Here is a 17,035-nt window from a genome sequence, read left to right as displayed (position 1 = left end):
TATGGGTTATATTCTAAATAAGAAAGCTAAATAATGTCAATTCTCTTCAATGACATATAGAAACTGAAACATGCTAGAAAAAGTAAAAGCAGAAGAGAAACACAAGAGTCAAACTGAAGGAAAATTTTTCCAGTAGAGTACAAACATTTTAAGTAAAATTAGAAAATTTGTAGAGTTAAAAGAACCTTAATCTAGCAATTTCATTCTGAAGTAAAGAAAGCCTATGAATTCTAATTTCCTCTTTAAATTACTGTTTTGCCAAAATTCCAAAGTCATCAGTCTTAGCCTTTACCACTGAGCCTGAATTTCAGGAAAGAGCTTTTTAAACTAGCCAAAAAACCCAGCGCTGAGATAGAAGGGGACAGAGAACCTGCTGTCTCTCATTTCTGATCACAGCCTAGAACCTGAACAGCCCCATCCTGCATTCCTCTTAATTGGGTTGGCCACAGGGATAGGATGATATCAGCCCTAATGTATGATAACATCAACTGAATAATTATGAATTATTATAATGACATCAAGACCAGTAGGGAATTATGAGAAAAATGAAAAAAAACCCAAAACACCAAACTCTTTTGACACTGTTTCAAAAGCATGGGAGTGATGCAAAATTAGTTTATTTTTTAAATCCATACTCTATAAATAAATCTGTACATCACCATATAGAATTGATAGCATATTCTGACATGGTCTTACACCAAAAAAACCCCATGTATGCCACCACATAATAAATACATTGCTTAAAATGCAAGCAAAAAAAGTGAAGTAAAACATAAATAAAACTATTGCATAGTGAAAGCACACTTGCTTCCATGAGTTTGTATTTTGGCTTTTGTTTACTTTTCCTTTTAAGAATTTTTAAAGATTTTTTAGTACTGTATAAAACCATAGAACATCCTTTCCTATTAGCCCAGAATAAAAACAACCCTCAGTTTGTCACATTAAAATTGACTGAACTAATTTATATCCTGTAAGGCAGAAGTTGTCTATATAAACTGTTTATTCTGATGGCACCTGAGTGTACTACTTTAAGTCCATTTTGCTTCTGTCATGCTTCAGGCAGAGATTTAATCTGGTGACTTGACCTCAACAGAAAGGTCCATGAGGCTCGAGACTCATCTAAGTAATCAGAAAGTACTTCAGTTTGGTGATTATTTCTCATAAAATTGTATGGAATTATTTCTAACCACATATAGAAAGAGTTTGGAAGTTTCTGGACCCGGGCTAAAGCAGACAAATCTAGAGATTCAGAAGAGACTGCATATGAAAACAAAATTATTCTCCTACTCTTAAGCAGCACCTAAAACACCAGGAAAATCTTGGGTTAAACACATTGTTGCCTATTTGCCCAAGTTTGTTAGTTTAAAACAAGGAAAGCGATTAGACCCGACTGAAATTAAAAATCTAACCTCAGTGGAGTTAATTTCCTCCATCTGAAACTAAATTTTTCAAATCAAGCAAGTCAAAATGTGCAGAAAGAATACGAATACCTAGAATGAACACGTTGCTCAGATGAGGACAGTTCAAAATTGTACGTCCTCTTAGCTGCACAGGCAATCTGCAACTTGAGAGAGAACCAATACACTTGAGGTAAATATTGAAAACATGCCCTACCATTTATGACATCTATATTGGTAACAGAAAAATAACACCATCTTTGGTCATTTTTTCAAAGTTATGGACATTACTCTGCAACAAGGCAGCAGTACTTTCAGCTGGCAGGTTATGTGCAGAGCTAAGCAGCAAAAAGCCAGCGAAAACATCTCTTGGTGCTCTTTATAGGAACCTGAGGCATCAGCTAAAATGCAGTGCCTTACTCTGAAAAAGGTAACTTCTGCCAACTGAGCTGACTTTTTTGACAGCACTTATGGAAATAAGGACATGCAGAACATACCGATTCTAATGAATCAAGCCTGAATTCAAATTTTTAAAGACAGCAATAAAATCTAGAACTTGGGGATGTACCGACAAATGCAAAACAACTGCAAAATGCTTTCACCATCAGATCATAAACAGCTGATGAGCACAAGCAGATCAAATCAAAATATACCACTGATACTCTCTTCTCTCATCTTTTATGATGATGTACAAATAGTCTAGAAAAACTTCAGGGTTCAATGTTACATGTGTATTTGTATAGTTAAAAACAAACAAACAAAAAAACCCAAACAACTGGACTCCTAAGACAATCAAATTCTTAACAGAGAAGCATTTACTAACTTTCAAAAATACCCCCAAACCAAACATAAACACCTTCTACATTCAAGATATACCACTATGCTCTTTTTTCTGCATAAAGGAGCAAGCTTTAAACACATGCAATTACTATAGGGAACCACGGATGTCTTCTTTTGTTCAGCTGCTTACAGCAGAAAAACTTAAATGAGTACTAACAATTTATTTGTGGATAACTAACTGGTCATCACCCCCAAGAAGAAGGGGAAAACCATCATTAGAACACTGCATACCTCTGCGAAGAAAATTAAATCAATATAATTATCATGGTTGTGGTTCCGTCATGTTAAAGATGTTTTATAGTAATGAAGCTCTGAGGAAAGATTTAATGAATTTGACCTTAATACCTTTAGATCACAACCCTAGCAATATAACTTAAAATTAGCTGGTTTTTTTAGTTAAAGAACTCTTGAGGTTTTACTTGCATAATGTTTAAGTACTCTAAACCTTTCTTATTGCATAATTCAGTCCCAAACCAGGAAAAAGCCCACAATCTCAGACACTACAATTGTAAAGATTTGGAGGGATTTCTTCTGCAGTGAGGTAGAATAGAGATCTGTTTATAGTTCTTTTAGAGGTAAGTAGTTTCTTTAATATGTTTTAAATTAACCTAATTAGTTATCAATACTTTACATCAACATACTATAGATAATAATAATAATTTAGAACATGCATCAGCTTCTTAATGGAGACGAAGGAGCACTTACAATTTGACATTTGCTACTTCTGCTACTAAAATACCTTATGTAAATATACTTATTTTTCCCTCTTGAGCCAGCTGGTGCCTCAGATATTCCAGCACCTTAAAAATCAAGAGGAAAATTATTGACCCTTTAGAATTCTTTAATGTTCATCATTATGAAAATGTTGAAATAATGTAGTGCTAGCATGCTGTCTGTGTCCCCACAGCTATCTAAGGAATAATACTGGGAAGACAGAAGTTTGGCTGTTCTTTAATAAAGAAAGCAAATTAGGAGAGTTATGCACAGGGACATCTGAATCTCAGTGGCAGCTGCCATATTAAAAAAAAAGCCCAACTGTCACAGCCCATGATTTGTTTGTACTGTAATATATTCCAGTAACACATCCACAGCACATTTTGGTCTTATTTAGTAGAACAGGGGATCTAAAAGAGAGAGAAAGAGAGAGAGAGAGATAGGAAGACGAGATCAAGAAGGATTTACCTACATATGTAGCTCTAATGTTTGAAATGCTGATGAATATTCATTGTATCTACTTTCAGCATAAAAGGCTAAGAAACTTTAAAAAGAGGCCCTTTCTTTCTGAGAGGAGTTACTGTATGGAAGAGAGGGTCATCTTTACATGTAGTTAAGACAATACTGTCATAGTTGCCAATAATTAATACGCAAAAAAATGCAACTTTTCATTTCCCTGGCCAACAATACATATTTGCAAATGCAACATGCAAGCAGAGAGAAAGAATGTTCCCTCTCTGGTTACATTTCTGTCTCAAAGAATATCCAAAACTAAAGCTGAGTAAGGCTTACTTATCGCATCTGTTGGTACTCCTTTTTTTTTGTTTGTTTCCCAAAGGTATACATCTAAACAAAAAATCATAAAAAAACATTAATAGAAATAGCACAAGACCTATAAAAGAGTGAAAAAGATTAGAGTCCACAATCTGGTCCACATTTATACGTTCAGAGAATGTGCAACATTACACAAAACCAATTCAGATGCAACTAATATTTTTGACAAAACAAGTGTTACTCTGAGCACAATCCCGGGCCTTCCATGATATAATGAAATAGACACTAGGGGTAATCTCACCTCTGTGTATAAATATCTGAAGGGAGGATGTAAAACAGACACATCCAGCTCTTTCCAGAGCTGTCCAGTGACAGGACAAGAGGTAATGGGCGCAAAGTGAAACACAGAAGGTGCTGCCTGAATGTGAGAAGTAACTGTTTTACTGTGAGGATGACTGAGGGCTGGTACAGGCTGTGGAGTCTCCATGCTTAGAGATATTCAAAAGGACATGATCCTGGGCAATGGGCTCCAGGTGGCCCTGCTTGAGCAGGGAGGGTTGAACCAGATGACCTTCAGAAGTCCCTTTCAACCTCAACCATTCTGTGAGTCTGTACTTCTCTGATATCACAGCAACTGGAAGGACAAGATACACTGAACACCATCTGTATCACTAGGCATAAATCTATCCTCTCTGGCAAAAGGGTTCGATTCAGAAATTCATGTAAAAGTCCTCTCTGAAGTAAATTTGGTAACTATTTTCCTTTTCATTTATGACTGTTGTCACCCAGGCTGCAGAAACTCACTGTAGGCTGCACATTAAAAGGCAGTTTTATTTCACAGCATGACTTGAAGCAGTACATAATACTGAAGTCATTTTCCCTCTCTCCAATAGCTGGTATTTTTTTCTAGCTTTTGAGACACTTTATAATATGTAATATAACTGAAAACACATACTGCAATAAATATTATAAATCATGCATCAATATCTCAGAGCTTATAACAGAATTAGAAGTTAAAATACAATTTCTTGTCCCATTAAAATGAAAGAAGAACCTGTATTATTTTATCAACATAGAGGCAAAACTGTTCCTTTTGCCAAGTTTATTTTGCATGAAAGAATTGCTGTTCCTGTCTTTTGAAATGTATGGAATATTTTCTTTTTCATAAATCAAATATGTATTTGTTTTCATTTACTGTATATTACAATTGATGTCCAATGCAATGAAATTTTTCTTAAGGGATATTTAAAAAGTAAAGGAAATATATAGCAAAAAACCTGAATAAAACCATGTCAAGTCTTCTGAATCCTACCAACTGTTCTCTTCAGATGGAGATGAGCACTTTGGAGGCCAGCCGCAATGGCAGTGTCACTATGTGAGACAGGTGCAAGAGTGAGGCTGTCCTTTAAGAGGTTCAGTGGGAATTGAGACTTGGAGCCAAAGACAGAAGTGGAGGAGAAAGAAAAAAATGCTTTTAAAATAATTTTGCAGTCACCCAGTGTTGAGCTTTTTTATTTCTGTAAGTGCCATAGTATCTTAAACAGGTCCCAGGAACATTTGTTGGAGCAGCCTCCCCAGGGTGTGGCTGGATTTGGCAAAATCTAACACATCATCAAAGAAAACAGATTTTTAAAAGTAGAAATGTAGGCATTATTTTTTTTCTTCTGATAACCATAGTATTAAAAGCATTGAAGACACTGAATGAGCAATGGTAGAATCAGACCCGCAGACCACCTGCGATCATTCTTACGAAAGTTCCACCAGTTATTCCAAATTCTGAGTCAGCTCAGCACTAAATTTATTTAATGCTGATGCTCTGCACCAAGTCACTGCAAGCAACATGAGAACAATATGGAAGAGTGAATGACATGAGTTCCTTATGAGGATGGCACTTGAGGAACTACAGTACAAAATACCAAAATATTAGCCTCCTTGGTCAGGCCAATTAGTGATAGATTCTCCTTTGCTCTGATGGAAAAAATATTCCTTTCTGAGACAGATTTTTTTATTGGAAAGTGCTCAAACTATCTAATGGATATGAAAGATAGAGGTTTTGTATCTAGCACGGACTTGGACGTGAACAATGGACACCATTAGGAGACAGGACTTACTATCAAAGTATAGTTCTGCACTAAGAGTCTCAGTAGTCCATATTCATGACCGATCTGTCACCATCAGAACGGTTTATATGAAAAATGAGTGCACAGAAGAGTACATTTCCCTGTGCAGCAGGTAGGGAGAAGACCAGAATATGCCTGATTTCTCTCTGGAATCCTGACACAGCTGGGCTTGGCCTACACAACAGAATAACACATCTGTATCTTAAGATGTTCCATCACTCTCATAAAACACTGGTTCACTAGAAAAAACCCCCTAGGCTTATGATTAAGCGTGCTGACTTAATATAAGTAATGCAAAAAGATTTCCTGAATCTGTGAAAACCCTGGAAAAAATTATTCCAAGAGCTCATTTTCTCTGCACTAGTCTTCTCAAGGCAGCATTAACATCAGTGCCCAGTCGTGGTAATTTAGATGTCAGAATTGAGACATTTCCCATTATTTATGTAGAAAGAAGCACATATATTGAATACATGTAATTTCCTGTAAGTACTACTTCTGTCAGCCAAATGCAGGGAAATTAAGCTATTTTTGTACTAACACATTCATTAGCGGGAACCCAAAAATAAATGGTTGTTTCACATTTGTTAGTTTGACCGTGGAAAACACATTACAGTGGTAACTTTCTTATGCACAGTATGCAGCAGAAGTAATTTAACACATAGTGTTTGTCATGTGTTAGCTAAAATACATCAAAAACATTTTTATCCTCAAAGCAGACATGTAATTTTGGAGAGACAGATACCTACGTCACCCAGTCTCAAGAATTCAATCACATTTTTAATATTTCCCTAGCCTGTAAATGAGATCACACTTTATCACATACACTTCAATGAGTGTTTATTTTGCAGTTTAGCTTCAAAGGACAAATTGATTTTTTGTAATCTGACTGCAATATTACCCCTGCAGTGTAACCAGCAGAGGGGAGAAGCTGACTCAGCATCGGTAAGGGCTACATAATTTCAGAGGTGCTACTTGTCCCCTTCTCTTTCAGTCAGCCTTGCTCCAAAGCTGTGAGGAGTACTCTTTCCTTTCTTTGTCACTGAGCCAGGATACAAGTAATTAATTCCATGAAAAAGATGTGATCTGAAATGAGCAGTGTTGAGGGGTCTTGTACTGTGGAAAGGAGTTTCACAATGATATATATATATATATATAAACAAGAAGTAAAAGTAAACTGCCTTTTTATTTTATATTACTGAAAATCTCTGCTAAGTTTATATTCATCAAAAAGAAAATACCCTGTTTTAAATAACTTGAGTTAGGAAGAAAGAACTCAAAAAAAATTATTGTATTGAAGATCTTTCTCTTCCTAGGAAATACGAAAGTATCAAATTCCAAATGCCACACTACCATCTATTAGGAAGAGCACTTGCACTGTCTATGACCTGTTATTTGTCAGTCACTGAAAGGCGCTCATAAGGCCAGCGCTTTTCCCTCACAGAACTGGGATGTACCTCACAGCCTATTCTAATTGACAAGAGACCTAAATGGCAAGCCTTTCATGGCTGCAGAGAAACAAAATCCAGCAAATGCCTATTTCTTTGTTAGGTTAAGATGAAAAGCAATAGATGAAAGCAACACCCGTAGTATGACAAATAATGGAGGAGCAGTTCTGTGGCAGAGACAGTTTAACAAAACCTGTGAAGTCAGGAGGCTCCTCTGGAGCACAGAGGGCAGGGACAGCAATGGGACTATACGCACCAAATGTCCTGTAAGTGCCAGAAACTAAGCCTCAGCTGCAGGGAGTTAAATCAGATATAACTCCTCATGTCTGAAAAGATCTGATATAATGATGTGAACCATAAGGAACACTTGGAAAGTATAGAAGAAGTTGTGACAAACTCCTTTAGGTGCTTGCGTTAGAGAATTTACTGAAAACTCAACCAGTATTAACTACCAAGGACACAATGAGAAGAATGACCAAATAGTAATGAGTCCCCACATTAGAAATGGCCTCACTGTAGCTGAGTACATACTCACCTGTGGCTGAGTAGGGAGACCTAAAGTCTATTTACCACACTTCAATCCAGTCTTACTCTAGTTGAATTCAGTATTATGACAAATAGATACCAAATCAAATGTCTTTTGTACCAGGAGTACATCACAGAATCACTTACATTGAAAAAGTCTGGGTTTGTGTATAGTTGGTGCATATCAGTTTGCAGAATCAGGCCTTCCATTCACAGATACACATTTTCCGTTTCAATATAGAGTTAACACTGTGAATATTAACACTCTTATGACTCCAAAAGAAGAACTGCAATAATTAGACTTTCTTTTGTGGGTTTTTGTTTGTTTGTTTATTTTAGATTTTATGTTGTCTCCTTGTTTGTTTTTTGGTGGATTCGTTTTGTGTTTTTTTTCCTGGAAAGAAGAATACCATAATTATCTGAATCATGGCTCCTGAAACAAATTGCAGAATTGTATGATATGAAATAAAACCCAAACAACCAACGAACAACACTGTGAAACTAATGACTAAAATTTTCAGTTTATATGAAGAAAGTTACTGGTAAGTAATATTTTAAAATGTAAGTCAACACACCATGAAAAAAGAAAGCTCAGTTTAATTAAGCTGGTCATTTGTAGCTTAGGTAGGAAAAGAATTAGCATGTAGAGTAAGTGAAGGCTGCCCAAAACTTTATGTGGGTTTTACACAGGTATTCACGTTCATCTCAATAAAAGAAATAGTGTAACAGATGCTGGCTTACACGGTGCTTTGGTGCTTACAGCATAAGGGAGATTCTCAAGAAACTTGCTGTGTTGCCATGTAAAGGTCAGGCATGGTTCAGGAAGAATGGGAGGAAAAAAGAGAGCTACAAAAAATGTGGCTTTTCTGGCAAATCTGTAGTATAGTGGTACAGATATGCTTTTTTTACAGTTTATTCATGTCAACTTTATTTTGACTAATTTCTCTATACAAGGAAAATAACTGTAGAACCAGTAGAGAAGACGTATATCAGCAATCACTGACACAGTCCGGTGGGATTGGAGGCAAAAGGTAGAAGCTTTGGGATAATACACTAACTTGAACTTTTTTTTGATATGCAAGTCATATCATTTAAAGTCAAATGATTGACAGTAAGATTTTCAGCTGGACAGAACTTGCCTATTGTAAGCTGCAGTGCACTGAAGAAAGCAGAGCACTTTCTGTATGGGCCACACTTCTGCCTGGCCTTAACACAGAGAGGCCTCTACACAGTACTGAAAAATAAATGAGTCTTAGTACATATTAGAAGCGTCCTCAGGTGGAATTACTTCCTGTCTCCCTGGAATATAGACCAGAAAATGAAAAAAAAGAGTTTCACAAGGCCCAGGCACCTGCCAAATCTGTACCTACTCTTTACAGCCAGTGAACTGAGGTAGACACTATGTATTTATAAAACAAACTGACTGTTGCACAGCACATTCATGAGACTAAGTGTGCCCATATTTCAAATACTGCATTTTGGAAGTCCTGAGGACTGACAGCCCAAGCTGCAAAACCAGCATGCTCACTGTTCGTAACTTCTGTGTTCTGCTTGAATTTGAGAGACAAAGAATGATAACAGATTTTCTTTGTTTTGGGAGAAAAGTAACAAGAATCTTAAGTGCAAATTAATTTCATAGACAAGCATTATTTAAAAACTAAAACAGACTAAAATTATCATTTGATACTCTCCAAAAGATATATCCCTTTTGTCTTTTGTACTTTTATGCTGAAGTAACTTCTCAAATCTTCTGAAAGCTGGGATTTTTTGAATCAATCTTGAAAACTGGAACAGCTTCCACTACAAGTTTTCAGCTATTCTTTTCATATTTACTGTACAATATGCAAATAGAAAAAGAAGCTGCTGTAATCTGCCCATTCAATTGAATTTATCAGATTGTGTATATTTATTGTTTCATTGACCCTGTACATGCTAAACAAATGTGAGCCCATGTACATTCCAGGCAATTAGAACTAATTGATAAGCATACCATACTCAAACTTTTTATAATAGAGTTTCCAGCATAGAGTTGTGAGGAATTCCTGGGAGACAATAAAAAGTTGGATATTTTGTTTGTTTGTTTGTTTGTTGGGTTTTTAAGTCTCCAAAACAAATAACACTGTTTAGCAGATACTATAAAAGCTGAAAAGATGGGAAATTTATTAAAGTTTACTTAATAAAAGGAACATAGAGATTCCAAACCAAACAGTACAGATGTGAAAGTCATTATTTCCAAAAGTGGGCATGCTGAAGAAAGACACTGAGTCTAGCAAAGGACTCATGTTTTGTGACGTCAATGCGATGCACAAGATTCAGACTCATCTAGTGACAACAGCAAGGTCTTTCAGCAGCACTGACTGCTTGTATTCCAGCTGAATACAATGTTGCCTGTGTTTTTATCCATCCCACCACCGAAAATGTACATTAATAGTGACTTCTCTTGTGTCTTGATTTATATGTGATTAAGCCTATACTAATCACTAAATGCAACTTTTGAGAGAAAAAAAATCCCCTTACATATGTTCATCTGGAACACCACAAAATGCAACTCTCTGAAGCCTCTGAAATACATCAGAGATAGTCAGGTAATTCAGGATTAGCACACAAAGCTTGAGGGAGTTCGTTGTTATAGCTTTTTGAATTAGATGTGTATAAGCATGGTATGATTTATTCTTTTCAATGAGAATAGAGGAGCTGGGTTTTTAAAGAGTCTTACAATGCTATTACATGTAGAGACATTGAAGCACTGTGCTACACTGAGAACATGAAGCTGAAATTAACCACTTTAAGCCACAGTGAAAGACAAATTTGAACATCTGTACATGTGCCAAATATGAAAGTCCCTGCCCCAAGCTATAGCATGGTACGGCTCACTCTCCTTCAAAACCTAAACCTCTCACAATCACAAACTTGGTCAACAAACACTGATTTATGAGAGAGAAGAGGCTCTCATTCAACAGTAACACAACCAGTAAAATTCAGCAGCACGTAGATCAAAAAAACCCCAAAACACAAAAAACCAAACCAAACCAAACAAAAAAACCAAAACAAACAAACCGCACACAAACACAAACAAACAAACAAACTACTGCACATTCAAGTCAAAAAACACTTTCCCATATTAGGATGCAAACCAAGCTTGACAGATCTCCTACTAACTTTCTAGTCCAACGTAATAAGTTTCCTTTGGCTTTACATGCAGCAACTAGGCTGGAAGGATTAATATTCTCATTTGCATAGCCACTCAAAAACCTTCCTATCTCATTCCATAACGGCCACAAATCTAGATCTGAATTCAGGTTTTCCTGTGGCCTTCAAAACTGCTACAAGCTTTGAATAAGCATCTATAATCCCATCTTTTTAGCATACATGTAGTTGTATACATTGTGCATACTACCAGGTTAATCATTAGCCCTCAAAGATGGGCTATGTCTTTGCAGAACTGGAGCTCTAGTCTGCACTTTGTTCCTTGCATATGATGCAAATAATGGAGATAAATAAACGAAATTTTCAAAAGCCTTTGAATTACTCTTCTCAGTCTTAAACAGCAAGAAAAAAAACAAGTAGGAATACATATATACGTAGCCACATGTATGCAAACAGAGAAAACTAGATATATCATTTCCGTATACTCCAAAACCTTGAAAAAAATCCGAAAAAGCTTACCCTTGCCAAGGTCAGGGTTCCTTGTTTACACACATTGCAGCGGACTCTCAGTTTCCCAGGCTTCACAGCTTGGCAGAAATTTTTGCAGAAAACATAAAAACTGTTGTAACTAGCTGCACCTGTCAGAAGGGAAAAATAAACAAACAGAAAACAACCACTCTTGTTGTATACTGAAAATCAGTAACAAACTGTTGTGAAAGGTTTCTATTTGACTCTTTAAGTAATAAGTTAAAATAATTTTACTCTCTGAGGACAGCATTATGATCATCTTATCTTTCCTGGTCTAGTTCTGAACACCTTCCAGTAACTCCTGCTTCTTGACCAATAATTACAGGTGGACTACACTGTAACTCCTAGGAAATGCATCCTGTCTACAGTTTAAGCTTACCACTCATGAGCACCAACTGTAATCTTTGGCAAGTGGTCTATGAGATTAATTACCTCAGCTCTCCATAATTTGCATCTTACTTGTCTAGCTGCAAGTTTTATGAGGTCAAATTGCATGAAAATTTCTTTGGATGAAGTTTAAAAGACGAGTTTGACTGATATCATAGAAAGAAAACAAATATTTAATTTAGCAAATTTACTTTTATTCATGGAAGACTGCAAGCCACTTCTTTATCCTTGTTGGCAGATGTATAACCTAGTAAAGTTTGTAAACTGTTGCCAAGATATTAGGCCAAGTAAATTTTCAAGGAAAATGAAATGAAACGCATTCTGTTTGTGAAACTATGGAACAGAATGCGATATGCAGAGAGTTGTGGAAGCCCAGGGCAATCCTAATGAATTTGATTTCACAGGCAATGCTGATCACTGCTTGGAGTGAAGCACTTTTTAGAATGCCTACTGCTATTCCTTAGAAAATTTTGAAATATCCATGGCATGAATTAAATCTAGATTATACACCTCCAAGTTCAGAGACTCAAGTGTATTATCAGAAGTTGAACTAAGATCGGAATAAAGTTTTAAACAGATATTTCTCAATTTCAACAGAAGATCTGACCCATTAACAGTGGGGAACTTCAGAATCAGTAGCAGTCCCTTAGAGATGAAAACCTTTTCACTCTCTTTCTCCCCAATCTACTATTTTTCCCTACATTCATCAGCATAGTATATTCTATTTATGTACACGTAAATATTACCTGGAATAATATTTTTCAACATGGCTGACCTCCTTTATTTTTACGTGTTTCTCACACAGTAAGTCAGACCCTGTGTCCTGCCAATGCTAAATGCCTAACAAATACATGCTATACCTATTCATGGGTGTCCTAATATAAACATTCTCAAATATCATATGAATGTAATTAAAATATAATTTCAGTGTCCGAAGCTCAACCTCAGAGTACTATGTCATCCAAAAAAACTTGTTTACTATGAAAAAGTATGTAGATGTCTACAAAGAATGTAGATGTATACACTGCTGAAAGAAGAAATTTTGTGATATTTTTTCAATTCTTCAGAAACATAAGTTACATAAGAGTACATCAGTGATGTATCCAATACTAATTTTAGTTAACTAATCTATCGAGTATTTTCATGCTTCCCTGGAGAATAATAATCACCATACCAGAACATAAAGCATAACAAAACCTAAACTTAATTCAGTTTCTGTGGAAAATTGCCACACGTCCATATATTCACACACATACAAACTAGTAGAAGCCCACAATAAACAAGATGATTTCAGCCACTTATTCCTGACTTGATCTCAAGGTGAAGGAAGTGAGACCAGAACCTGTTTTCTTATCCCCAGTCCTCTCCCATTGTTCCAGTTTCTTATGTGGGTTGCCTCATGGGACTACTGAAACTGCTGCTTCTGTTCACAAGTAGGGGCACTTATCCTGAGTAGTTCTGTGGTGCCACCACTCGCTGTCTTAGTTTGTTCCTACTCTCCAGAAGGATTCCTGCCAGAAGGATTCCTGCCACGACTCTAATGAAACCCTTCCAGCTAAACAGAGCCATCTGACTACAAGAACCCTTACAGCACAAAATATTTTGTTAATTGGCTGATGCCTTTCCTGATCCAGTCCTCCACTCCCTGATGTCTTGTGTCCCTGTCTCACATTTTATGCCAAGTTTATTTCAAGCATTAAAATACTTGAGGCAGGAATCATGCTCTGTGTCTTTGTGTTCTAAGCTCATTCCATCTGGACCCAAAAATAAAATTATTTTATTGATAATATTCTGCAAAATATTCACAGGATAGTATGGCATAAATCAGCATGACTGAATATGGCAGTAAAAAATAGTAGTCATAGGAGAGGCCTAAAATGAAACATATTGCTGATTTACTATAGAGGATAAATCTTATGCATTAGCTTGATATTTGCTCTGTGCAAAAATAGACTACATTACCTCAATAGTCATTTTTCTTAGCACTTTCAATTTTGTTTTCCTTTTTCATGAATATAAAAAGTCCCTCTAAACACATCCCCTATGCACAAATTTGAAACACGAGAAACAAATTTATAATCTAATGGGTTGGAACAGTTAAGCAGCACAGAACTATTCAGAGACACAGAATAACTTTTGAAATGTCTGCTATAGCAAGGAAGAAGGAAAGGAACACCACCACAAGAGGAATGCACTGATTTTAGAAGGAATGTGTTAAATGGAGTTTTCAGCAACCCATTCACTATTTTATGCAGATGTGCTGATCACATTCTCACAAAGCTCAGTTACATTATTACATGTTAGTCCTGAGCAGCATCACCAGGCAAAACAAAGACTGAACTAAAAATGCAAATGCTGAAAGACGCCTAACAATACAATACTGATGGTCAGCATTAAACTCTTTACTGACTTGTTTACATCACTGCCTACATTAGCATGGCCCTTGGCTGAGACTGCATCCCACTGGGCCCCTTTTCAGAGGGGAACTGAAAGAAACAGGAACAAGGAAATCCGTCTTATGCACCATATCAGTATTAACGAAAAAGGTAACTTTGGTACTGTGCCAGTAATCACTAAAATTGCTGCAGGACCAACCATATAATAAATGTATGAAGTGCACACTTTTGGAGTGTATAACTGTAGGGGGTTGACACCGTCTGGATGTCAGGTACCCATCAAGCCACTCTATCACTCTCCTCTGCAACTGGACAGAGGAGGAGAAAATATAACTAAGGGTTCATGAGCTGAGATAAGGACTGAGGGACATGACTCAGCAATCACTGTCACGGGCAAAAGAAGACTCTAAATGGGGATATTAATTAAATTTACTAACAGAATCAGAGTAGGAGAATGAGAAGTAAAATAAATCTTAAAACCACTTTCCTCCCACCCCACCCTCCTTCCCAATTTCCACCTTCTCTCCCTCAGCGGTGAAAAAAGATGGGAATGGGGGTTAGAGTCAGTTCATCACAGGTTGTCTCTGCCACTGCTCAGAGACAGGAGTCTCTCCCCTGCTCCCTGTGTGGTCCCTCCCATGGGAGACAGTCCTTCACGAACTTCTCCAGTGTGGATCCATCCTACAGGCAACAGTTCTTCACAAACTGCTGCAAAGTGGGTCATTTTTCCATGGGGTGAAGTCCTTCAGGCACAGGATGCTCCAACATGGGTCCCCCACAGGGCCACAAGTCCTACCAGGAAAACCTTCTCCAGCGTGGGCTCCTCTCCCCACAGGTCAGCAGGTCCCTGCCAGGACCCCGATCCAGCATGGGCCTCCCATGGGGTCACAGCCTCCTTTGGGCATCCACCTGCTCTGGTGTGGGTCCCCTCCACAGGCTGCAGGTGGGTCTCTGCACCCCGATGGTCCTCCATGGGCTGCAGGGGCACAGCTGCTCCACCATGGTCTGCACCACGGGCTGCAGGGGCCTCAGCTCTGGCGCCTGGAGCACCTCCTGCCCCTCCTTCTGCACTGACCTTGGTGTCTGCAGAGCTGTACGCATGTTCTCACTCCACACTTCTCTGGCTGCAATTTTCATCTGCCCAAATAATTTTTTTTTTTTACTCCTTCTGAAATATGTTGTCACAGGCATCACTAATCATTCCTGACTGACTTAGCCTTGGCCAGCGGTGGGTAGGTCCCGGAGCCGGCTGGCATTGGTTCCACCAGATATGGGGGAAGCTTCCAGCAGCTTCTCACCAAAGCGACCCGTGTAGCCTCCTGCTACCAAAACCTGGCCACACAAACCCAAAAAGTTTAATAAGAATTCAGGAAACAATCCCTACTTTGCAGATTTCGCTTTCAAATATTATCACATAAAGCCATTTATGACAGGCTAGTTTTAGTAAAATGCTTGGTAGGTTTCTCTATCAAGTTCATTTAATTATATTGTTTTTACTGGCAAAAAAAAATGCATGAAGATATGAATGCAAAAGGCTGCTCATTTATGACCTATGTCAGGACCTGTCTTCTCATCCCAGTGAGACACACTCTCTCTTTTCTACCTCTTCAAAGCTGATTTCCTCAAAAATATCCCATCATAAAAATAGTCTTAAAACTGTTCTCTCCCTTTAGTATTTTATATGAAAAGAGAAAGTAGCTTTCTTTGATGTGTATCCCAGTGGTTTGTACTGTCTCCACATTTAGGTTTTTTAGCTTCTTACTTCCTTTTTTTTCTATGTTGTTAATGATGACCATGCTGTGGGAGCTTTGTACATGTTAGTGATAGCACAGACCAATTATTCTGATATGCATGACTAGTTAATGAGAAAACATTAGTCATAATGACTATAGACCTGATCCTGAAATCTCTAATCAGTCAAAACACCTATTATCATCTCTATGACTGTTTAAGTGAATAAAATCTGAATAGGGATATTAGTAGCTAACCTACTGTTTTCATTTGAACTGCATTTTCATATAGATGATAATGATTACTGAGTCTTTCCCATAATCAGCTATTTAAAAGAGGACACAGCTACAGGAAGTCTTTCAACAGATTGAAAACTACATAAAGCTAGTATTGTTTCAGATTCCATTATATTTACATTTAGACTAGTTGTAATTTGTAAAACGTAGACTGACTGTCATAGACCACAGACTATTTCTGCAATTTGCACCCATGTAATGAAAAATACACAGTTAGAAGTGAACAAAAAAAACATTCTTCCAAATGCCTTCACTTTAAGGACTTTGTTTGATTCAACACAGTAGGAGAAAAAACATCTGAAGTATAAGCCTACAAGACTCAAAGTTGTGAAAATTTCCACATAAAGCTGAATTAAAAAAAAAAATGTGGAGGTTGCACTACTGCACTTGAAAAAGGAGAAATTACTTATAAGATCCCATTCACTTTCTAAAAATATAACTGGAATGTTCTGCCTTTAAACTTTTTTTCTTTAATCACTCTTCTTTAACAGCAAAGATTTTACAGAGCACAGAATTTTCACCCCAGATCCATGTATGCAGATGCACACATTTATGAAACTTTTGTACCCGTTCTTGATTATACTTATTCTTCATGATGACTATCTAATTTAGAAGATAGAAATGGCATTATTTAACAGCTGTATTCATCTAAACTGATTGTGTTATATTCTAGTGAGAAAAATAGACACTTTTACAGTTTGATTTCATTCATCCTAAAGTAGATATGAAATGATA

At 37.1% G+C, this 17,035-nt stretch overlaps 1 protein-coding gene across 2 annotated transcripts in view; it reads right to left on the bottom strand.

Annotated features, from left to right (window-relative positions):
• Positions 1 to 17,035, bottom strand: part of PRKN (parkin RBR E3 ubiquitin protein ligase) — a 713,780-nt gene that overhangs the window by 446,374 nt on the left and 250,371 nt on the right. For both annotated transcript variants that reach the window (XM_032681398.1, XM_032681399.1), the window contains exon 4: positions 11,482 to 11,600. In XM_032681398.1, coding sequence (XP_032537289.1) covers positions 11,482 to 11,600 — 119 coding nt within the window. The remainder of the gene's footprint in view (positions 1 to 11,481; positions 11,601 to 17,035) is intronic.

The sequence above is a fragment of the Chiroxiphia lanceolata genome, chromosome 3 (genome assembly GCF_009829145.1).
Source record: "Chiroxiphia lanceolata isolate bChiLan1 chromosome 3, bChiLan1.pri, whole genome shotgun sequence".
In the NCBI taxonomy this organism is placed as follows: Eukaryota; Metazoa; Chordata; class Aves; order Passeriformes; family Pipridae; genus Chiroxiphia; species Chiroxiphia lanceolata.
This window is presented reverse-complemented; position numbering and strand designations above follow the sequence as displayed.